We start from the raw sequence: 25,609 nt of genomic DNA on the forward strand, positions 1-25,609 counted from the left end.
AGTGGTATGGGTACCAGCCCTTTGGCAACATTGGTGTGTGATCTTCCAGTCGTAGGTTCTGCAGAAAGAAAACCAAATTGTGGTTTTTACAGTCACAGTAAAAATACTCCAAAAGAATAATGCCACACACTCTTTTTCCTTCTGTTCTGTCTTTGTCTATGTCCCTCTGCCATTTATGCTTCTATACACGACTCATGTTACGTGAAGCTGAGCAAAAAAGAGACAGAGGCGCGTGGGCCTTAACAGGCGGGCAGTCTAAATCCATGCTTCCTAAAGCCCCTGCCATAACAACCACGCCACACTCTAGTTGCAAGTGGAAAAAACAAAGGAGAAGAAAAACTTGGCTTGATTTAGGGCAGTTACCTGCTTTTCAGTGCTGTCTGCAGCTGCAGTCCTTTACTACCACAGTTATACCTTCAGTGTATCCTGCAGAACAGAGTCTAGAACTGCACACATACATGTGCAGAGTCACACACAAGACTCTTAGCTCATGTTTTGCAAGTTGCCATGAAGTAATTTTCCCATTTGGGCACTTCTAAGAAACAGACAAACTGCTTATATACCTACAGCTGTGCTGAAATAATCTTCAAAACCTCCAGCATGGTGTTTTCTTCTACAGCCATGTATTTCAACACTTACTACCTGAACTGAGTGTACAGTTGACTCCTCAGACAAGTGAAGGGTAGCTGAAGATCTTCATTTGGACTTCCCAATTTCCACAGGGCAGCCAGGTGCATCATTTGCCTGTTAAGCCCTCCTCCTTTAAGAGAATATAAAAAATATTTAGCAAAAATGCAAGCTTTAACAAGGCAATTTTAGGTTTATATATAAGACATCTTGTTCCAATTAAAATACTCGTCCTTGTGTAAGCATTTCAAAAGCCCACCAAAAAGACTGATTTTCTATAAAGAATATGCCTACCAATTACATGTCTTAAGAAATTAATTTATACATTTCAGCACATTCTTTTTCTATCTTCTTTATTAAACTTTAATGTGATGAACACAGAATCCCTGAAAAAAAAGGATTTAGTCTGCAGGTACAAAACAGGCCAATTTAGAGTAATGTGCATGAGGATGTAACAATAATTTCATTGGCACATTCCCTTACGATGCCTTATATCAAGGATGTACTATAAACTACCTGCAAGGATTTAATGTCATACTGTCATATCTCTATTTTGACACTGGATTAAGTTGTATATTACACCGTGTAAATTGTAAATGTTCTGCAGAGGAAGAGCAGGGCTTAGGTAGAAGCTGAAGCGCCTCATGGCGTTTTTTACACCCAAGGCAATTACTGGCAAAAACACCTCAGAGAGCACTGTGGGCTGCCTCATTACTAGCTGTCCTTCTGCCTGATGCCAGAGTAACATGCTTTTCCCCTCAAACAATTATGCTTGAGCATGCACTCAGGGTAGAGCAGAGGTAGGGGTATCCTTGCCCAGTGATAGAAGAGGTACACTCGCTGCTGATCAAATTAATCAGTCTTCCCTCTTTTGTGACTAGCAGAAGTTTGACATTGGTACTCAGCCTGGGTAACAAGAACAAATGGGATGTGTTTTGAAGGGGACAGTATATGCAGGTGCGCCTCCTGTACTGCTTATGAGTAAGAAAAAAGTCAATGGTCTGTTTTGATCTATGTGATCCTAGCTAGCTGATTTCCCAAATTCCAACAGGTCTGTTAAGTCCTGTGCTTTTATTGGTGCTCAGTTGCTTATCTTAATAAAATAAATCAGTGCATATCCGCTGCACACAACTGGCCTGGAGAAGCATTTAATTTTATTTTCTCACTTCTTGCAGGATATACTTTGTTCTATTTATGCAATTTATGCTTTGCACAGTAATGAGTCCATCAAACTATAGATCATAAAAATAAGACTGGATACTGTATATTTTGGCAGTGTGACAGGAAAAAATGCATTAACATCTCCTGCCTACTAATACAGATTCATGGATACCTACATTTTCAATTTTGAATTCTGTACTTTCAGTTTTGAACTTATTCCATACCATTTACGTTGTGCTCAGATCCCACACTGACTGGTTGGGTCACTGCTGTACTTGCACTGCTTCTTTGTAAGGCTTGTCCTCTGTTGTTTCAGGTGGTTCCTGACATAGTAATTCCTATAACATGCAACTCAAATCATGGGTTACAACAATTTAAAGGTGTTTCCATTACAGTCTCCACCCCAATCCCTTTGGGCCAGGTTATAGGGTTTAACATGGCAATGAACTCCTCCCCTTGCTCCTAGGCTGGCTAGCAACAAGGGGTTCGTGCTGTAGTAATTCCCATAACATGCCACTCAAATCATGGATTATTTTCACACAGGGTTAAATCACCTTGAGGTACACTTGCCTCTCCCATCCTTCTGCATTACCCACCAAGTGCACCCAGGTCCTTGAGCAAAAACAATCCCACGAATAGGTTTACTCTTTCCTGAGGAAGGAATAACCCAGACTGTTTTCCCCAACAAGTTCCTTATATGTACTACAGGATCTTACCTCCTTCCACAGTGTGCAGGGGTTTTGATTGGGCAGGGCCAGGTCAACTGGCAGATCCTCTAGTGTTAACTAGCCAAGTGGAGTCTGCTAAATGTGTTTCCCAGTGTAGTCTTTAACAGTCCATTGTATCGTTCAACTGTTCTGGGGGCTGGTGCATGATAGGGGATGTGACACACCCAGTCAATGCCATGCTCCTTGGCCCAGGTGTTTATGAGGTTGTTTCGGAAATGAGTCCGGTTGTCTGATTCAATTCTTTCAGGGGTGTCATCATAAAACTTGCTTTTCAAGACCCAAGATAGTATTTTGGGCAGTGGCATGGGTCACAGGGTATGTTTCCAACCATCCAGTAGTCGCTTCCACCATTGTAAGCATATGGTGCTTGCCAGGGTGGGTTCATGGTAGTGTGCTATAATCAATCGCCCAGGCTTCCCCATATTGATATTTCAGCCATCATCCTCTATATCAAAAGAGCTTTAGCCGCTTAAGCTTGTTCGATTACGGCGCATGTTTTACATTGATGGATAACCTGTGCAATGGCATCAATAGTCAAGTCCACCCCTCGATCACAAGCCCATTTGTGTGTTGCATCCCTTCCTAAATGTCCTGAACTGACATGGGCCCATCGAGTTATAAATAGCTCACCCTTATGTTCCCAGTCCAGATCCACATGAGCCACTTCAATTCTAGCAGCCTGGTCCACCTGCTCATTGTTTTGATGTTCTTCAGTGGCAACTCTTGGATGTGTGAGCATCTACATGATGTACTTTTACAACCAAGTTCTCCACCCAAGCAGCCATGTCTTACCATAATTCAGCAGCCCAGATGGGTTTACCTCTGCACTGCCAGTTGGTCTGCTTCCATTGCTGTAGCCACCCCCACAGAGCATTTGTCACCATCCATGAGTCAGTATAAAGTACTGGCCATTTTTTTCATTCAGCAATATCTAAAGCCAACTGGTTGGCTTTTGCCTCTGCAAACTGAGTCGATTCACCTTGTCCTTCAGCAGTTTCTGCGATTTGTTGTGTAGGACTCCACACAGCAGCTTTCCACCTTCAATGTTTTTCCACAATACGACAGGATCCATCTGTAAACAGGGCATCATATTGCTTTTCATTTTCTGGTAATTTATTACACAGAGGGATCTCTTCAGCACAAGTTACCTCCTCTGGTGACACTCTGAAGTTTCAAGCCTCTGGCCAGTCCATGAGCACTTCCAGGATTCCTGGGCAGTCAGGGTTTCCCATTCAAGCCTGTTGCGTTATCAGCGCGACCCACTTACTCCACGTAGCATCAGTTGCATGATGCGTAGAGGGGACCCTCCCTTTGAACATCCAGCCAAGTACAGGCAATCGAGGTGCCAAAAGGAGCTGTGCTTCAGTACCAACTACTCCTGAAGCGGCTCGAATTCCTTCCTATGCTGCTAATATTTCTTTTTCAATTGGAGTGTAACAGGGTTCAGATCCGCCATATCCCTGGCTCCAAAACCCTAGAGGCTGACCTGGAGTCTCTCCAGGTGCTTTCTGTCAGAGGCAACAAGTGGGGCCATCATCCCTGGCTGAGGTGTAAAGCACATTTTTCACATCTTGTCTTGTCTGGACTGGTCCAAGTGCTACTGCACGAACTATCTTCTGTTTAATTTCTTCAAAGGCTTGCTGCTGCTCAGGGCCCCATTCAAAGTCATTCTTCTTCTGGGTCACTCAATAGAGAGGGCTTACGATCAGACATCCAACGTGGAATATGCATTCTCCAAAAACCTATAACACCCAATAAAGCTTGCATTTCTTTTTTGTTAGTTGGTGGAGACGTAGCTGTTATTTCATTCATCACATCCACTGGGATATGATGACGCCCATCTTGCCATTTTATTCGTAAAACTGGATTTCCTGTGCAGGTCCTTTGACCTTACTTTGTTTTACAGCAAAACTAGCTTTCAAAATAATCTGGATTATTCTTCTCCCCTTCTCAAACACTTCCTCTGCTGTGTTGTCCCACACAATGATGTCATCAATATACTGCAGGTGTTTGTGGGCTTCACCCTGTTCCAGTACAGTCTATATCAATCCATGACAAATGGTAGGACTGTGTTTCTACCCCTGGGGCAGTTGATTCCAGGTGTACTGGATACGCCTCCATGTGAAAGCAAACTGTGGCCTGCACTCTGCTGCTAGAGGGATCAAGAAAAACGCATTGGTGATATCAATTGTTGCATACCATTTGGTGGCCTTTTACTCTAGTTCATACTGGAGTTCTAGCATGTTTGGTATGGCAGCACTCAGCAGCGGCGTGACTTCGTGCAGGCTTAGGTAGTCCACTGTTAACCTCCACTCTCTGTTAGATTTTTTCGCTGGCCATATGGGACTATTAAAGGGTGAATGAGTCTTACTGATCACTCCTTGACTCCAGTCACTGTATCAGTTTATGGATGGAAACCAGGGAGTCTCAACTGGTGTGATATTGTCTCCGGTGCACTGTCATGGTAGCAACTGGCACCTGCTGTTCCTTAACCTGCAGCAACCCCACCACAGATAGATCCTCCGAGAGACCAGGCAAACTAGACAGCTGTTTAATCTTCTCCGTACTCAAGGCAGCTACACCAAAAGCCCACCACTACCTTTTTGGGTGTTTGAAGTACCGTCTCCTGAGGTAGTCTATGCCAAGGACACGTGGAGCCTCGGACCAGTCACAATAGGATGCTTTTGCCACTCATTCCCAGTTAGGCTTACTCAGTCTCCAACACAGACGATTTTTGGGATCCTCCCGTCACTCCAGAAATACAGATGGATTCTGCCCCTTTGTAATCTGATGGTATTAGAGTACACTGTGCAGCGGTGTCCACTAGAACTTTATATGCCTGAGGTGCTGATGTTCCAGGCCATTGAATCCACACAGTCCAGTAAACCTGGCTGTCCCTTTCCTCTGCCTGGACGAAGGCAGGACCCCTCTACTCCTGGTCAGAGTCTTCATCATTTGATTTTTATAACTGCAACAGAGAAGTCCCTTTATCAGGGTCGAAAGTACGATCAGCCCTTCTACTCTGCCCAACAGACACTGGAGCAGTAATTTTCCTGAATGGATGCTTTTTGGCTGTTGTTTTTCCTTGCAGTTCCTGTACCTGAGCTTCTAGTCTTCAAGTAGGTTCACCATCCCACTTCCTCATGTCCTCCCCCTAATCTTGCAGGTAGAACCATGGGGTTGTACGTTGTGCGCGCCACTGGTACTCTTTCCCTTGAACAGAAAAAGGCTGACTCTTAATAGCTGAGGCCGTGATCGGAGTGCGTGAGGAAGACCTACCCTTCTCAGCTTGCTTGGACATTTTTTGGGTCAGTCTGTCCACAGCCAAGACACAGGCCCACATGGAGGAAGCAAGGTTATCTTCATATTCTCGGAGCTGTCTGGCCAGTTCATCTATAGTTGGTGCCTCCATGTCTGTCCAGCTCATTATCGCCAGGGTGTAAGTGTGTGATGTTGGTGCATTTCATACAAACTTTTGCCACAGGGACCATGTGCACCGGATTTCATCCGGGTTTCTGGATGACTGCATGTTATCCAAATTGTTATAGATCACCTCCAACACAGCTAATTCCCTCAGATACTGGATACCTCCCTCAATGTTGGTCCATTTGCTTTGGGAACTTGCAAGTTCTTCCTTGAAGGGTTACCTGTCCATCACACTTGACAGGAGTCGCTGACAAAGACTGAGGACTCCTGCCTTTTTTTTCAATCCTTTTGTCAATGGCCTTATCCTTAGCAAGGGATCCTAGCTGCTGGGCTTCCTTACCCTCTAAATCCTGACTACTAGCCCCAGTATCCCAGCATTGGAGTAACCAGCTGAGAATTAGCTCACCTGGTTGACAGATAAAATATTTTTGCATGTCTTGCAGCTCACTTAAGGATAGGGATCAGGTGGTTTCTGTCTCATTTATTATTTCAGTCTCTTCCTCCTCCTCTTCTTGTGACTGTGCTGCTGCAGAACAGGTTGTCTCTTCTGATTCTTTCTCCTGCTCACTCATAGGAGAAGCTGCTTCATCCCTTACTAAATGAGCTGACTTCTGCTTCCATTGTTTCTTTTTAGTTATATGGACAACTGATGTAGTGTCTGGTTTAGCCATAGTGTCTGTTGGTTTGTTTTCCCTCTCTTCTCCCTGAGGGTGCAGCATAATAATCAAGCAGTGTTTGGTAGATGCTGGTCAGGGCCTAGCACAGTGAGGTAAATTGTGCCTCTTTGGAACAGCAATGGCTTTTTTTTTTTTCAGATATTCTGTCACTTCATTAGGATCCTGCAGTTGTTCAGGAGTGAAGTTTCAGATCACTGGAGGTGAGAAGTTCCCTAAATACCTGCCCATATTCTCCCACATGCTGTGCCACGCATGATCATATTCTCACGGAGCCTGAGTCATATTCCTAAATTGCTTGTTAACCTTAGACAAAACTGAAGCAATGTTCCTAAGAAATACCAATAGAAGTATTTTAACTACCCAAGGATGTTCAAGATACTGAGAAGTTATTGTAATGAGGGAGGAAACTTCACGGAAGAAGGTAGTGAAGGTGCCACTCTGTATTTCCTCCACAAAAAAATCTCTCAGAGGAAGAAGTATAATTGTTAATTGTCTCCATGGGATGGTACCTGAAGAACAGTAATGTCTTCAGTACAGAGCCCAAATACCAGATTAAGCTCAAGGTCAGTGTTTTAATAACAAGTCTCCCAGGCAAAACATCACTAATCACTACAGAGCACAGCAGACTGCAAAAGCCAAACCAATCTTTAACATGTACAGCAAAAAAAAAAAGAGCATGGTGCAGATCAGGTAAACTAATGTCAAGAACAGATGAATCACTATCGTGACCCACAATTGTTAACAGATATAAATCCCTTCTAATGTGCTCTGGTCAATCTGTCGTTGTCTCAAATCCTTTGAGCCCCACATTGGGCACCAAAAAGGACTGTTGCGGTTTAACCCCCGCCAGCAACTGAGCACCACACAGCCGCTTGCTCACTACCCCTCCAGCAGGATGGGGGGAAGAGTAAAAGTGAGAAAACTCATGGGTTGAGATAAGAACAGTTTAATAATTGAGACAAAATAAAATATGATAATAATAATTAATAAATTGTAATGAAAAGGAAAATAACAAAGACAGAGAAATAAAACCCAAGAAAGACAAGTGATGCAAATGAAAAGAATTGCTCACCACCAACCAATTGATGCCCATCCAGTCCCTGATCAGCGGCCCCCCAGCCACCCTTCCCCTAGTTTATATGCTGAGCATGACGCCATATGGTCTGGAATATCCCTTTGGTCAGCTGGGGTCAGCTATCCCAGCTGTGTCCCCTCCCAGCTTCTTGTGCACCCCCAGCCTACTCTCTGGTGGGGTCGTGTGAGAAGCAGGAAAGGCCTTGACTCTGTGTAAGCACTGCTCAGCAGTAACAAAAACATGCCTGTGTTATCAACACTGTTTAGAGCACAAATATGAAACATGGCCCCATGCCAACTACAATGAAGAAAATTAACTCTATCCCAGCCCAAACCAGCTCACGGAGAAGGAGGATCTCTTCTTTAATAGACAGCTGTCTGGACAAGTCTTTAGTCCTAACATGTTTTTTTCTGAATTCAACTTTTCTTTCATCTGTATATATCCATGGGAGAATGTATCTACTAAGTATATGCTATATGTCAGAACTTATAAAAGCTTCCTAATAATCCATAAGCTCCTTTACATTATATCTTCTGAAAGGGTTTCTCAGTGCATTTCAAAAATTGCAGTTAACTAGATTGCAAACAGAATAATAATAATTAGCCCTTATATTATGCATGATATGTTGAAATTAATCAATCTTCATTTTATACCTAATCTGTTTGTAATCAGATGTCATCACTGACATATCGTAGATGAGTAGTCCTAGCCAAAGACCAACATCCCAAGATGTAACTGAATACAGAAATAGAGGCATAACTGCAATCCAGACTTGAAGTTCTCTCCATTTAATCCATTTTCTGTCACGTAGACATCACTGGCTCCCAGCCAGTGAAGCATGTACATGCTGTATGTGAGCCACAAAACCCACGAGTCATCTCTGCCAGGCTTGTGCTGGCTTCTGTTTCGGGTGAGCTCAAGTGGATCTCTCCTGCGCTCAGAGGCAGCAGGGGTTGTCCTGGAGCTGCCACAAGTCAAAAAGCAATTGTGGCCCTGAGAATGGGGAAAGGGAGGAAGAGGAGGAGGAGAGAGGAGCTGGTGAGCCCAGTGACATGTCATATACAATTGCAGCACAGCTATAGAGTTGTTGCAAACTGGTGCTCTAGAAGACTAGACCAAATATACATTTACTTGTTTATGGGAAAGACAGAGAACATGGTCTTGAAAAAACTATTGGATTAGTTTAAGGCTCCTCCTTTGCTATATATCCCTCTCTTTTCTCCCAGATTTGAAAGATACTATATTAAACCAAAATCCATTGATTACTACTATTGCTGCCCAGCCTGACTGTCTTGATAGTTCTTACACCAGAGTAAGGGTGCTTTTAAGAAACTGCAGAAAGTGGTGCTCAGAGGCCTCTCTTCAAATCTGAAGTGTCTACATCTGTTTCTCACTGTTACTGGCAAGCTCTAGCATTTTTTTTTAATTTTGACTTGCGCTTACTGTAAAGCTTTTATTTTAAGTGATGTGAGGGGGTTTGTGCATGTTGTAGTGCTTAAAAATGCCCCTGTGAGACAGGGCTGTCAAACAACAAACTTGCGTTCAGATGGATTTGTTTTAATTTCAAAAGTCATCAACTAGAGCATCTCATAGCCATCTTTGGAGAATGCAAGTAACTTCCATTATGAATGGCTTAAGGAGCCATGCTTTCTAAAGTAATAGCTGCCATCTAATCGTATTGTACGCCACACTAATATTTGTCTCAAATAGCCGTTATTCGAAAGCATTAGCAAAATATCATGTAGCATCTAGTACCTTATCTTTAATCGCAGTTGAATCAATGTTAATTTTCAGTTTGTTACAGGTGGGACCGTGTTATGGAGCAGCTGCACAATTCCTCTCTACTACAGGCAGAAAGAGGAAAAGTCTTGTCCCAAATCATTGATCTCTACAACAAGAAACTCAGTGTTATTTTTCCCTTTCCCTTCTACTGAGACTATACTGGAGTCTCAGTAGAGTAGCTTAGCAGAGTAACATAGAAGATATTCAAGCTGAGTGTAAGAGGAGTCTTGACCAGGATCTGCGTAGCTCTCCCTCTTCTTCAGTTTCTGACTCCTATGCTGCATTAAGCTCTGCCCTCAGCTGTAAGGACTTCCGCCCATCATTCCGTGAACATTTCCAATAATTCATCACTTCAGAGTACCGTTCCTTGACTTTTACATAGTATTTTAGGATGCTGCATATCACGCCACGACCTTCAGTCTTTCTACCAGTCTCTCTAGTAGTTTCCCTATGTATGTGTTGAGTACGTGTCTGTATTTACTTATATGACACAGAGTCACCTTATAAAGATCAATTGATTAGGAATGGCAAAGTATTCTATGAGCATATCATATAAAATAAATATGATCACTGAAATAGCAGTTGGCTTCTTATGTGAGAAAATAAGTACTTTAATAATTACCTTTGAGAAGACTTAACTTCCTTTATCTTTTCTTTCTTTTCTTCCCCAAAGCAAGCTGATGCACAAGTCATTTTTTTGTGATGTGTTTTTCAGATACGGAGACAAGTGAAAAAATCCAGAAAAGTGGAGTTCTTCAGGTGTTCGCAAGTCTGCTGACGCCACAATCTTCCTGCACAGCAAAAGTAGCTAACATCATAGCAGAAGTAGCCAGAAATGGTGAGGTTTTCTACAAGAACTTTTCTGCTGGAACATCTTCAGTTTTTCACCTCACTTGTCAGTATGTTTTACTTCATTTATGTTTTCATTTTGTAGATTAGACATCTTTCATATCCCTCCCATTCACTCTTTTTGTTTTTGCTTTGTCAAATTTTGTTTCTCTACTTTTTAATACAATCAAAACAGCATTTGGCTGCTGGAATTTTTTTAGTCACTACTTTCATGCTATTTAGTTTTTAAGAAAATAGTATAATTTATTGGGCAGAAGTAGGATGCCACTGGCTTTATGAAATTAATATAGAAAAAAAAAGATGTGCATCATTTATGCATCCAGTTACACATAGTGCATGTAGTTACAAAAGTAGTATCTATACAGGCAGTTAAGGGATAGTAGATTGTTTCTTTGGTCTGAGATTTGTGATAACATTATTACCATTATGAGGCCTTTGATACTACACCAAAACCAGTTACTTCTACCTCATGAGCCTTATATGTGTGAGTAAGAGCCCAAGATCCCAAATGAGAATCAGGGGTCCATTTCCGTAGTATACCGTCATATAATGTAGGAGATAATCTAAAACTATTTGAATTTTTTTTCGTTAGAAAGAATTATCTTAAAGCTCACCAAATACCCTGCATACCTTGACCTCAAAAAAAATGGCCTCATATCTGCAGGCAGGTGCTACTGGCAGACCCTGTGATGAGGGTAGAGGAGGTTTGTGGCTGACTTTTCTCACTCCTTGACTTGCTGCTGTCCCAGCCAAAGAGGCAAAGATTGCCTTTTGCACTTTCCTTTCCGAGAGGCCAGGCAGAGAAAAGTAGGATGCCTCTTAACTGCTGTCTGTGTGCAGGCCTCTCAGCCTGCATCTCTCTCCCTCTGTAAACTCTCATGCTGATGCCTCTTCAAAGAGGTGGCTACATTATTGCTGACTGCTTCCACATGCCCTTTTCTTTGGAATCACAATATTACAGCTTCTTACTAACAGCCCCTGTGTGACCTCCTCCACCAATTCACTGATTTTGAGACAATGCTATATATGGATATTCAGAAACAACATTAACAAAAGAAGATATACTTTATTAGTTTTTAAGTTTTAAAATTATTTAGATAAACAGCCAATAAAAATGTAAACAGAAATTTAAACTTAGAAATGTTTCAGAATTATAGATTCCTGCAACTGTATCACATACGTTTCCTGTACTTAATAAATTCATAATAAGTATACTTAGAATATTGCAGTCAACTGTGTGTCCTCACAGTTAGTCCTTTTAGCTCCTACCTCAGAAGGGGGAAAGTTAAGAATAAAAACAATGTTCACAATAGCCTAACTGATTACTGTGCATTGTTTCCTGCAAGATTCTCTTACAGAGCATTTTAACCCATGTCTTTCAAATCTGAATAAATACATGAAACCTCTGAATAGTTTCTAATATATCCTTTTCCCTGCCAGCTTTTAAATTGCTGTTATGAGTACACTCTTCAGAAGAGCTGGCATTTTACCTGGTTCATCACACAAAATAGCTTTTGCCTTTTTGTTAGAGGAGTTAGCAGGTATAACTGGGACCTCCGGCAGCCAAGGTTAAAGTGAAGGTATTCAGGAATTATTTAAGGTGCCCAGTGCTTTCAAGACTGAGATGAGCTGGGTGATTCTCTTTGGATTCTAACTGTCAAAATAGTTGCTTAAGCAGGGTAGCAGGGAACACCTCATTTGAATTCTGTTGTTTTGTTTGTCCTCTTAAATAAGGATACAAGTGTTTCATGCTTATATTGCACCTTTTTTCAATAAGCTTCAGGGCACTTTGAGAAATTTGTGTTATCAGCATCCTACAGATAGTAGGCATTAAACCCAAGCAACTGAAGTGATTTCCCTATGGTCATGCCATGCGGCACTGGTAGAGCTGGGAGTAGTGCCTCTGACTCTGAACCTGGCCTCTGCTGATAAAAGAGCATCTTTTTCTTCCCCACTTCTTGTTTTCCTTTCCCATTCCCCTCATCTGGTCCTATACACACATCTGGTTCACATCAAATCCCTCTACTTGCCTCAGTAGTTTTGTCATGTTTCAACTCTTCCTTTTCACCTCTTTGTGCCCTTGCTCTGTTTCACTTCTCCAGCTCACATGACTCTTCCTTTTCCCAACATGAGCTCATGTTAGTCTCTCCCATTTTAAATATCCAAACACACAAAATTCCCTTTAGTCACTCTTTTCTCTCCATCTACAGCCATTTCCCTTTCAACTGTGAGCATACTGAAGGCTCAGATGCACTTGCTACGTGGAGTTTCTCTCCCCACTGTGGACCTTTTAAACCCTCTTCTGAGGTCTTTAGTCTCCTCTTCTTTGCCAGGTGTAGGAATGAGAACATCATGTTCAGAATATGTAATACTACAACACAATTACATTTCTCTTTTGAAATCTTGTCCTCCTTGCTTTATGATACACTGTCCTCAGTGGTTCTCCTCCTAACTTCTTAAGCAATTCTTCACTGTTCCCTTCAAAGGATCTGCTTCATTTCCCCACCAGGTTAGTAGAAACCTTCCAAACGACTCTGTTCTTGTTTACCTTCTCTTTCTTCTATTACTTCTGTGTAGTATCACCTGCAAATATAGTTGCAGTTACCACATTTTTGTTGCTCACAGATGTATTTTGCTATATATGGCACCATTTCTTTTACTTCTTGCGCTTACATGACTTTGATAAATACAAGTTTGCTCAGCATATTGCCTAAATATTTTGTTGCTGAATGGGAGACTGAAAGCTTCTGCTCACTCCAAATGGAGGGAGGGTGAAGGAAGGGTTTCTTACTCCTTTTCACTGCATGAGCAAGAACGTAAACATATAGCAGAACAGACTGAGACTTCACAATCTTTTAGGAGAGAACAGGTTCCATTTCCTGTCACTGGCTAGGAGGGAAAAAAAAAAAATCTGACTTTGATGATGTAGAAACTATGGTAAATTAGTGGGTGTAAAAGAAAGTGATGCAGAGAGAAGCTGAGGAACAGAGAAGAGTTTTTATAGGCAATTAAGAGGAAGAGGCTGAGGGGACAGAGAAGGCAGAGGGAAGAACATAATACATTTAGTAAATAAACATTGAGATGAAGATGTAAGTGGGTGATAAAGAAATAGATAAAAAGTTACAAGGACATGGCAAGACCAGTTTTAAAGAACAGATGTATCTGATATTTGTTCTGTTCATTACAATGGATACCATCACCATTTATCACAGTATAGCATCTGTCTACAATTTAAAAATGTTACAATATCTTAGGAAGGTGGATCAATTCCACTACTATATTCTGTTGGACCTGTGCAAGTGTATAGATATTGCTGATTCTACTTCATCCACTTGTTGATATGTCAAAGTTTATAATCACGTGAGGATTGCTTACCTCTATGACAATTTTTTCTTTAGCTAAATAACACTGCAAGATTAACGACAAAAGATAAAAGATTTTGTAGATACAGAAACATCAAAGAACGTTGTAATAGGTGCAACAAAGGAAGTATTTAAGAAGATGTATTTGTACTTCAAGCGTTGTATGAAATCTTTGAGTTATTAGTGTGAGGGATTCTGTTGATCCAGAATCAGAAAAGCTTTCTCATCTTTTTTTTTTTTGTGGGGATTGTACACCCTGGTTCATTCTGTCTCATAAATGACTAAGTAACACAAAGGTAAACTGGTTTTGGAAGATCCAACAGCGTGTAGGGTTAGGAAAAGACATAATTTGCAATTCACAAAAAAATCAAAAACATATTGACCTTTTGCCTATTACAATGCTGCATCGCTAAAGTGTGCTCTGTAGTAAACTATTAAGTGACACTATTGGTGTATCAGGTGTTTGCTTCTGTAAACTTCTCCTGTAAAATGTGCAGTACAGTTCCTGCCTAACCATAGCTCCTTCTGGAGACCACTCCTTTATCTCTCTGACACCAGAATAATTCTCTATCTGTGACTTTCACGGATGTGAAATAATACTTTGGTTCTCTGTGACTGGTGTACATAGCAGGGAGGAAGGACAGAAAGGCAGAGACCTTCCCAGTGGATGGGTCCTCTAGCTTTCCTCCCATGGTGGGCATCAGTTCAACTGTGGAAAGGTACTGGCCTTTGGGCTTATGTAACCTCTCCTGTATTTCTCATTCTTTCTTTTCCTTTCCTTACTTCCCAAATAAAGAGCCTGTTACTTAGCTTTAATTCCTTGTTTTTATTTTTTTAAGTCAAAAGCTTTCCAGGAGTTCTAATTAAGGGAATAGAGAGTAAAAAATGCTGCTCATTTTGGAGTATGAATACTAGTTTTAAGTCATCTTGTGTGTTATTTAGTAATTTTAATGTATGTTGAATTTGTTAGGGTGGAGATACAGGTTGCGAATTCACTGTTCTTTTCAGCACTTCTTTATGATGCTAAAAACATGCTTAGTCTGAGCTATGTTAAGTTAGTTTCCATGGAAGTCAACTAAATACTCTTAATTCCTTTTAAATTAATGAATAATGGAAAGAACATAAGCCCAAATCCTGACTTGGGCTTATTCTCTAGAAACTCGCATGAGAACTTACATTGTTTGTCTATGCATATGTTTATTCTCACAAAAGGCCCATTTGCAATGCCAGTGTAACTAGAATGGATGAAACTCAAAATAGCCAGCTTGCTTTAACAGGCTTTGCATTATTTGCAGAATTTATGCGGAACCCATGTGTGGATGCTGCGTTGATCCCTCCTTTGGTGCAGCTGTTAAACTGCAAAGACCAGGAAGTATTGCTTCAAACAGGACGTGCCCTGGGCAATATATGCTATGACAGCCGTGAGTGTTGAAATATGCCATATTTTGTAGATGCTCTTGTAGGAGGGAGGGACATGTTTCGGTGTTCTGTACATTGTGTATTGGGGGGGTCGTTTTCCTCTTGGTTTTTATTTACTACACTACTCTTCTGGTTGTATGGGACAATTGAATGTCACACTTGCACTATGCTTTTGTGACAGAAAGATTAAAAAACTGTTTCAATATTGTGATACAACTGGATATAAGAATAGAAAAGATTTGTGATCGTGGATTCGTTTTTTTTAAACATAATGAGCTAGGCTTTCAAAGAGCAGGTGCTACATACACAAAGGCCTGAATAGTTAATTTTTTCCTCAAACAGAATGTCTCAGAAGGGTATAGACAGTCAGAAGAAAATATTCATATTCTACCAATCTCAAAGCTGTGCAGAGCTACGTATGTGGCTGAAATGATGCCTGAGCTATGTTGCCAGTTCTCAGAATTCTTCTGTGGCCAATCAATTGCTCCAAGATTACAAATTGGTATTTTTGGTAGTCAGGGGTTGGAGGGGGAGTGGGGGGGAGGTTGGTAAGGTTTTTTAGCTTTTTGTGGGCACAATAAGTTTTGCACTGCCAAGTAACTGAGTTTTGAAATGCAGTTGTGACTCCATGCACTGATTACATGCATGGATATGTCATTTGCAAAACCAAACCAGTGGTTGCAGTGTTTTGAAAATGCAGCCTCACTATCCATTACTTTAAATATTTTGATAAAAGCCAGTGCATGATAAATATGGTACAGAAGCAGAGACACCAGGAACATCTTTCTATGCGCATGAAGGAATTAGAAGCCTATGGATGTCTGCAGATGGGAAGTGAGATGAAATTGTAAAAGCATTTTGTTATCTTGAGATTTAGTGCCTTATTTCATATGGCAAGCAATTTTCTTTGTACTATGTGTTGCATTTACTAAAAGTTCTGCTGTTCTGAATACTGTCTGTTGAAAAAACTGAATTATTAGTAGCCTTTCTCCTTGCTGCTTTTTTTAATCCTAGGCTGGAAATTTACATTTTATGCTGTTTTAAATTACCTTGCCTTTGACCTCAGGGAAGTTAACCAGATTTTCCATGCTGGCATTTCCATTTACAGACAACTGCTGCTTGAGGATGTTAATGTATAATTCTTTCATTTAGGATTTTCTTTAAGGTGACCAATCAACTGAACAGCTGCTTCCCCGTGGAAACTTCGAGTAGAAGCTGTTGAGCTTCCTACAACATAACTTATTTACTATATTTTATTTCAGGGTCATACGCGATAAAAAGCTCACTCCCGGGTGGCACTGGTTTATTTCATATAAGTAAAATCTACGTAAATATTCATGTCATTGTTGTTTAACCCACATTTTTTCATGAAATACAGTAAGGACATACAAAAATGTTTTTGTATTATCAGATATTGTGGACTACTGCTGGCTTTTACGGTGCAGGATTTATCCAGTACAGAAAAGCTGTATTACACGCCTTGTGTTGCCCTTCTGTGCAGCGAAGCTGGCACTGATAAAATCTACAGTAGGCAGTGATGTGTTCTGTATACCGTGTGTTGCTGTGCTGCTGTGGGAGGACAGTTACTACCTTCCCTGTGTATTTGAATAAGATTAATGAATAAAGTGTAATAAAATGTCACAAATAATCAAGATTAGCATCTTGGATTTGAGTGGAAGAGGCTATTTACGGTGCTTATTTATCACATCCACCCTATCTGACTTTATTTTGCATGTTATCTTAATGTGTAATGATTATGTAATTATGTACCCTATCCTAAATTCTTATTTAGGACAAATACTTTCAATGGGCTTATTACTATATAATTTAATACATTTTCATTTATGACTATTATTTTTCCCTAACAAAGAACTTTAAAGTATAACAAAGACAAGGTGTGGAGGCCAATAGTTCTAACAAAAAAAATTTGTTATGTATTGATAGTCTTTTTCTTTTCAATTGAGACAAAAGCAGCTGTTACCCTTCTGATAATTGGGACTCATTTAGGAACTTGAAATACATCAGTAATTATATTTTACCGTATATACGAGCATTTTTTCACTTCTACTGACCATATAGATATAATGAGTAATGAGGAAGGTCTTTACGTCCTAAATCAATGTTAGGCTGAAATTATGAAATCAAGCCCATATCGAATGGCTCATAGCAACATTTCTATTTATTGAAAGCCCAAGTTATCCTGTATTTCGTCCCAGCAAGCATGCATCACTTTGTTTAGTGACAGTTTGTGCTAAAAGGAGTTAATTGGGTCTCTATTTTTGAGAGAAGTCTGCATGGTGCAGGATGAAAGTTGTGGGACAAATGGCTTTTCCTACAGGGAAGGCCCCTTAAAAGTGGCATTGCAGAGGAGAAGGATTACCTGAAATTTTTTCTTGATTAAATGAAAATGGCAGTGATTTCTGAGAGTTCACAGATCCCAGAATTGCTGCATGAAGACAAGACCATTTCGATGTAAGTTCAGGAGGGGCTACTCCTGGAACACAGCTGCTGTGGAAAGGTAATTCATGGCTAAGTTCCAGTGCTGGAAGAGGTTTAGTACCTTCCACAAAGCAAAAGGGGAATTACACACTTGCTGGCCAGACACCTTCCTGAAGAGATTCATCTCCTCACAGAAAACATGAAATGAAAACCTGTTGACTTACTGACAGATTTTCTTCTCTATTAAGTTTGAGGTACATATGCACAATGTTATTGTCTGGGTGCCTGTCAGTGTTAGCCCCCTAAAATAATACTGAATCACCTCTTTGAGCATGGAAAAAAATAGAGAGAATTAAATGCATTTTGTAAACAGTTAAAGAGGAAAAAATAGATCAAGTTTATCCCAAGCAGCCTTGAGAGCATCCTTTTTAAAGTTTTTAATTTGTGAAGAGATCTGCTTTATGTGAGTCTCTGAACATCAAAAATACAGGCAAATATAATTGCAAAGCAGAGTAGAAGGAAGCTTTCTTAGTACTGATGAGGCTTCTGGTCTCCCAGCCTTCCTCTTGTATGCAGACATGAAAGAAACAACTGAGGCAGCCAAAAAGATTTTAAGTCAGAAGCAATGAATTTAACTAATCACAGTATGCAGACTGTTCAGTACTATCCTACAATGTAAGAACAGATACATTATTGCGTGTTCCTGTACAGCCTGTAATTGTTCTACATGCTTTATCTAGTAAATGCCACATGCACCTCGGCCCTCCAATTTTCGTCAAAGCAGAAAGCGCAAAGCAAGTAAATAAATGGAGACGTGATCTCTCCTCCTCTCTCTCCACTTTCTTCCCCACTGTATGTACAGCCTGTAGCAAGTACAGCTGCGTGTACTTCCGTATCCCTAGACAACAGATTCCTCAGCCTCACTCAGGGACAGAATTTTGTCTGAACTATATTACGAGATCCAAAGCTCCTAGCCCACTCATTCCTTTTAACAGCCAGTTATGTTTTTTCACTTAAAATCAAAGCTAAATTCTTATTATTCTTCTTCCTTCCTTCTTGCTGTTTAGAGCATCCACATATTCTGGAAGCTATCAAAGGGAAATAAGCTCTCCATATATCTTGTAAGGGAAATTAAAAATTTCCCATTCTGCCCTTCCATAATATTCGTATTAATGGTAGTGCTTAGAGAGCTCCTTGGGGAATCTCAAAGCTATTGCTCTTTGCACCCATCCACAGCCTTGTTTCTTCATGAAACCACCAGCCTGGGCACATGTTCTCACCAACCATACTTCATGATATAAACAGCTATAGAATTGGAAAGACACTAAAAATGTCAACTCATTCTATAAAGGCTCTTCTCTGTCAGCTGCTTGTCTACCTTTTTTTGCAGGAAATTTACTGGATCCTTTTCTCATTTCCCAAGCTGTACATTTCTTTGTTATCTGCCCAGTCTTACTTGTACTGATGGCAAGACTCTTCACTGAATTTCAGTGATGTGGCCTTTCACATAGGCCCAGATCTCTTTTGATCCCAGCCTTAACACCAGACCATGAACATTATACCACTTCTTGTTAAAAAGATCTTACAAGTGCTATAAATTCTGTGTACTCAGCTGCCCATCCTATAAGGATGTACAGACCTCTTGCAGAGATCTGCTAAGAAAGGCTACATACAAAAATAAGAAACTACTCAATTGTACAGTTACATATATCTCGTCTCAGGAGTTGAGGTTAATTTCAGGATCTAAAGCAGAAAACCAGACACTTAAGAATTAAACATACTGGAAAGAAGCCAAATTCAGTTTTCCTCAAAAAATGGCATAACTTTTTTCAGTGCCATATGGAAAACCAGCAGAATCCTGGAACACAACTGGTGTTGATAATGGCACACTACTGGCTAATCATTTTTCTGAAGGTCACCCTGATTCATGCAGCCAGGCAGCATCTTACCACAATCTTTCACTTTTCATTGTACTAGATCCTACCAAATGCAAATGCCACCTACTAAGCTGTTTCTCAAGCAATATCAAAAAATTGAGACCAGAGGCTTTAACTTGTTGCTTGAAAACTGATTGTTTAAAACAGCTTACAGAGAATTAAAATTCTAGTTTTCAATTGTACAGCAATAGTGTTTTACCTTTAGATCTGTTCTCTCCAAGGCATGTCAGTCTCAGAAAACTATAGCATTTTTAAGTTAGAATTCCTTGATAATGCAGTATTTTTTCCAAGCCTCTGCAGCACAAGTATTGCATAAGCTAGAAACTAAGCATACCATATGCATGCCAACACATACTTTCACAGTAATATTTAGTACTTATCAGCAATTAATCATGAATGTTCTTAGGAAGCTGTTAAACAATATTATTCTAATTTACATATTTTATAGCTGGCCTAAATGGAATCAGAATGATGAGGAAGTCCTCCTAGAGCATCAGAAAGAGCTATTCAAGAGGTGATATGAAAAACATGAATTCTCATTCTTAGGCTATTACTCTTCTAAAATTTACATTCTAAATATTTACTTTACTGAAAGAAGTGGTAAAATTCTCATGATTTAAGCCAAAACTTAACAGAAGCCCACATGGGGAAAAAAAATAATAAGAAAAGAACCAAAACCAAATTGCCATAGATTTGTAACTTTTCCCTTCTTTAAGATGAAGGTATGAGACCTGATTTTCTGTTTGTTTTAAAGAGTATAGGTATGATAGGTCCTGCTTATTTTCTGCAGTGCAAATATTTTTCCTCTTCCTGTTTTTTCCAGGAAGATTAGTTGAATAAGCAGAATAAGTAGATCAGAATTCTTTCAATACAAGTACAAAGAAAATAAAATCTAACACACAAAGCAGATTTTTTCTGCTTCCTTACTTTCTCCCCCTCCAGCATTTTATTCACAGTCTGTAAAGTTTGTGTATTGCTCATATTCCAACAGGCTCAGAGACACCTGCTTAATCTGCAGTCAAAACGGAAGCCACAGGCAACAAGGAAATTTAAAGAAAAAAAAAAAAAAAAAGAGATGGAACCTCTCTTTTCATATCTTTTTTTCACTTTGCCTTTTAAGATATTTGAAATTGTTCATATTTATAGATAACTGCATAGTCACATGTTGTTGCTTTCAGGCCCCTCAGAAAACAAAGCTTGTTGTTAGTTGAGTGTCTAGACATGGCCAAAGTGTCTAGCTTATTCTACTTTATTTAGAAAAGTAGGCATTATGTGACTAGAAACATCAAATGTCACACTAAATCAGCAATGGTAGAAAAACATCAACTGAATTACCGTGGAAAAGAGAAGAAAGAATCTGTTAGCATCTTGCTAAGCATTGCTTGTGTATAATTGAGAAGAGATGTTTATGAATTTTTTTTGTTAAGCTTGCAGCCGTTGTTCTTCTTTTAACTTTGTATTTTAATCATAGCTTCTTAAGTAATAATGTAGAATATGATTTTGCTGTACTCTCAGATCCACTTCTGTAGATTTTCGCAACAGTGTGTACACCATGCATATATTGCACGGGCCAAGACTTTTAGTTGTTTACATGATGGCTACACAGGCATCTGGTTTTATACAGCATTTCATACGGTGCAATAACAGCATAGAGTTAATGTACAATGTGCAAACCACCTAAATTCAGTTACATTTGTTGCGTTCATATCTAAGCAATACTGTGCAACTCTCAAACAGAAATTGGACATTATTGGCAAAGAACTATATTAGTAAAATCTATGCCGTAATGCAGTGAAGCTCTTGAATGTCTCAGCCAGGGGACCAGGACTCTGTTTATTTAGAGGGTTTTATAGTACTGTTTGTACACTAGTATAATCAAGAGACAGTGCCCACCAGGGGAAATTGCAGCCTAAGTATTTGATAAAAGATGGTGAGGAAAGAGTTAGATAAAACTACAGATGATAGCAAGATGGTTAGCATTAGCAATAACAAAGCTATATTCCTGTTCACATGAGGTGTCAGTGTGTATGAACAAAGTTAGTCTTTGAGCCTCCTGGATCCTGAGACTGCTGTGTGGTTAGTTGTCCAGCCAGTAGAATGGCCTGAGGAGTCAAGGTGGATGCCTTGAATACCCTATCTACACCAGCACTCACACTTCCCTGAAAAAGACTCACTTACCTGAGACAGTGTCCAGTTTATCAACCACATCTTGGCACCACCTGGCCTCTTGATTGCAGGCTCTTCTGCAGTTGTAGTGCATTGCTAGTTGCCCTCTGGTCAAATCAGTGGATTGCCTTCTGCTAAGGAGGTAAAAGATTTCCTAAAACAAAACACTTTGTTGGTCTGTCTCAGACTGTATCCTACAACCCTTCAGATACAAGAATCTTCTACAGGTCAGCTCCACCATGCAGGCTGCACCCTAACAAGCAACAGCCCACGGCTGCGTGGAGCTGCTTTAGAAGGCCAGGTCCTCTCACTCCCCCTAGGTTCATGATTTGGGGCACTGACCCCAAACCCAAGACTCACCACAGCTTTTCCTAGATCCCAGGGCCACATGTTACTTTCTCACTTCTCTGAATAATTTTCTTTCTTCCCAGGGTCTAGCAGGATCTGCAAATGTACTTTATGGCGGGTTTTTTTTGGTTTGGTTTTGCTTTTTGCTTCTTGGGCTTTTCCCAGCCTACTCCGAATCCCCATGGGTTACACACTTTCTGAGACTGCTCCTCTGGCTGCTTTGGTGGAGACCCACAGCTCCTCCAAGCTCCTTCAGCTAGCAGTACCACTCTCACACAGTATCAGGCTAAGCCTCTTGCCAAGCTCCTTTCAGCAGCACCCAGCAGAACACTCCTGTTCTGCACCAGACTGCGACCATGCCGTGCTCAGTTCACACCCTTGTTCTTGGAGAGTTTGAAGCCGAGAGACAACATTGCACTCAAGGCCTGTGAGTAAAAATTCTAGATTAACTGCTGTGTGCGGGTTTATTCTGTTAATAGCAAGAGATGCTCTAAATGCCTGTTTACCAGTGTAGAAAAACTGCCTGATGTTTTACTGTATAACTGGATTCCATGATTTATTTCATACTGTATGAAATAATAAGCACAGGCTGGCTTCAGTTCTGACTTATGCTCTCATAAACGTAATTTGTTTGACTGTAATGGAATTACTAAGGAGTTGCATAAAGTTATAAAATCAACTGAAGACTCTGCTGTAACCGTATTGCACATGTAAAGGAAGGCAGAGGGAAGTGCTACATTCAACTTTGAGGGCCTTTACCTGACTTTTATATACCTAGTAGAACTTTTTCGTACTGCTTGGCTTCTTTATTTTCAAATTAAAGTGTAGTGGAAATTACTACGCTTTTTAAAACTAAAATCCCCTTGGAATCCAGAACAAGTCACCTGCCAAGACTAAGACTAGTAGTATTTTATGTCTTGTTGCTGATAAAAATATTTCTGCTGTTATATGGAAATCTCAGGTCCAGTAATAGAATTTGACTGGAAGTGAAGTACTAGAAAGTCTTAAACAGTAAACTCATCACAGTTCTTTTGTCTGAAATGAGAAACACATGATTTTTCTTATATGTATCTGACATCAGAGGAATATGAAAAATAAGCAATTTTTTTGGAATTAAATTGTGGAGTTGAACCTGTCTTGCATTTGACTGCTGCCCCAGCATAACATTAGGGAGATTGTGATACTGGCACATTTACTTGTCCCTTCAAATGTTCTGCCAAACTCCTGACTCTGTAGACAAAAGAGATCCCATGATACCCATGAGAAAGATTAGGGCTTGTTGGTGTTGACATCCTATGGTCCACAGCTTGAACATATTATAAGGAGTCTACCAAAAATACCCCATGATTTTAAAATTGTATTTGTTAGAATAAACCAGTTCAATAAGTGGGCTAGTACGCCGCTGCATCAGTTGTCATTAGCCAGCAAATATGCTAGCAACAGTTTAATCCAAAAAGATCAATGCTACATATTTGTCCTTGAAGGCACTATACTAACAGGCAGCATTCTGTTAGCATTTCTAGTTTACTGTTTACATGTTTACTATTTTAGCAATAATTTCTAAAAGAATAGCTTCTGAGACAATACCCTCAATGTAGCTGGAGTTTGGGGTAAGGATAGTTGCCAGCAATTTAAGATGAACTGATTACAAGACTGTTCTGTTTATCTCTGAAGCAAGCATGACTAATTCAAGATTATTTTTTCTTCATAAAGTAAACATTTTAAGGCTATGTTGATTAATTTTAATCAATAAGCAAATAAACCAAAACTGTACTTCTGGTAATCAGAGTCTTATAATTCCTGAAGGAATTAAATAAAGGGAAAGGAAATTTCAGTACAAGATAGACAGAGCAATCCCCCCAAAAAACCTTTCAAATTAATAAACCATGAATCTCAAAATACAGTATTGCTGTGTCCTCTCCCATGTAGACAAGTGCACAGAAAACATGGAAAAAGCAGCAAACAGTAACTGCAATATAGTTACATGAAGCTTACTTTCCTTGAAAAAATAAAATTAATGCGATGCTGCTCTGTGTTCTGTAACATGGTTGTAGTCTGTAGTCTTGCAGTCAAAGAATTGACAGGATCCAGAATCCAGTGATTTAAAAGCATACGCTAACAAATTCAAGATAAAAAGTAGGGTCAAGTATTAAAATTGAATGACAGCATTGCATTACAGTGTTCAGATAGGGAAAAAAAATCATAAACTCCCAGTTTATGTAAGTGGCAATGTTTTCCCTAATGTCTGCATAGATAACGTAGTTTACATTAGCTACAGGTTTGCCCCAACAGCGTTTTTTGAATATTTTCGTTGTATTTTCTTAATGAAAAGAGAGAGAAGAAACACGTAAGCAGGACCTTTCTTCCTTTGGAGTTCTACTCCTGCTGCTTTTTCCCCAGGCATGGTCGTAATTTTCTGTATGTCACATCATAATCTCTTCTGAAGCAGCCAGTTTGGTATCACAGAAGATTATGACTTCAGGTGAAAGAATACGCAGCAGGAGCAGATGAATGCTTCAGTACAAAAACCATAGAGGACCTAATTAAAAAACAGAGGAAAATAAAGATAGAACATGTAGAAAGAGCTCTTCCCCCCCACCCTCAATACCTTGGGCTACTGTAAATTAGTTCATCTTTAAAAAAATAATAATAACAAAAAAATATTATCCATAAAGCAGTGGTCTAACCTAAGCAGTATTTTGGGCAAAAAGAATGCAGGATTGGAGCCAAATACAATAAAGATGAAGCACTTCAAGTAAAATGACAGTATGTAATTTAAATGATTTGATCATTACACCCAATTGCAGACTAAAAGAATTTTAAAATAAATACTGTATTTATAACATGTCACCAAAGCTGCTGTCTTGGCAGCTTGGTTTATGCAAATCAGGGGCCTTGATCATACAAATCACCCTTTCCCTCACTGAGTTGCATCATTTATACCAACTATTTACACCAATAAACTTTTGTAGAGCATGAATTGGAGAAAGGAGAATTCAGGTTTCCAGTTGCAAGACAAAACCAGAACATTTCAAAGTACAAATCTTGAATTTGAAGCACAAAGGATCGTTTTTAAGAAATGCTGTCAAATAGTTTTCTAGCTGATTATCAGATAAATGGGTATATTTTTGAAGCCTACATATATAATAAACATCATAACAACATGGTAACTTGTGATTTCTGGTGCTTTTTAAAGGTTAGATCTATTTTATGCATTTTTTGAGTCTGCAAACCATTATAGGGCCTCTACTGAGAAATATCATTATATATGAAATTGTATTGTGAAACACAAAATTCACATTTCAGAAAGAAGATACAGTAACAATGACTTAGCAAAGAACTATTTGGAAAGCAGTGGCACTGTGGCCATCATGATGTAAAGATATGATAGGCAAAGGTAATACGAAGTGTCATACCTTACTTTTTTTGTGAGAAAAAAATGGACAAGCTTTCAAACAACCATTCAGTACATCACTATACTGAACATAATTTTCTATGGTTTTACTTAGTCATTATTTAACTAGCTGTGATGCCATCATCACCAGAATTGTAAACACCTACCTAATTTTTACCAGCCTGTGGGTTTACTCACCATATACACACTTAAATAACA

At 39.7% G+C, this 25,609-nt stretch overlaps 1 protein-coding gene across 6 annotated transcripts in view; it reads left to right on the top strand.

Moving 5' to 3' along the window:
• RAP1GDS1 (Rap1 GTPase-GDP dissociation stimulator 1) overlaps window positions 1–25,609 on the top strand; it is a 112,286-nt gene that overhangs the window by 55,793 nt on the left and 30,884 nt on the right. For 3 of the 6 annotated variants that reach the window (XM_068402847.1, XM_068402850.1, XM_068402848.1), the window contains exons 3-4: window positions 10,192–10,314; window positions 14,983–15,108. In XM_068402847.1, coding sequence (XP_068258948.1) covers window positions 10,192–10,314; window positions 14,983–15,108 — 249 coding nt within the window. Of the gene's footprint in view, window positions 1–6,757; window positions 6,820–10,191; window positions 10,376–14,982; window positions 15,109–25,609 lie in introns of those variants that run through there. The other 3 variants (XM_068402849.1, XM_068402851.1, XM_068402852.1) reach the window with 3 other exon arrangements.

The sequence above is a fragment of the Nyctibius grandis genome, chromosome 6 (assembly GCF_013368605.1).
Source record: "Nyctibius grandis isolate bNycGra1 chromosome 6, bNycGra1.pri, whole genome shotgun sequence".
In the NCBI taxonomy this organism is placed as follows: Eukaryota; Metazoa; Chordata; class Aves; order Nyctibiiformes; family Nyctibiidae; genus Nyctibius; species Nyctibius grandis.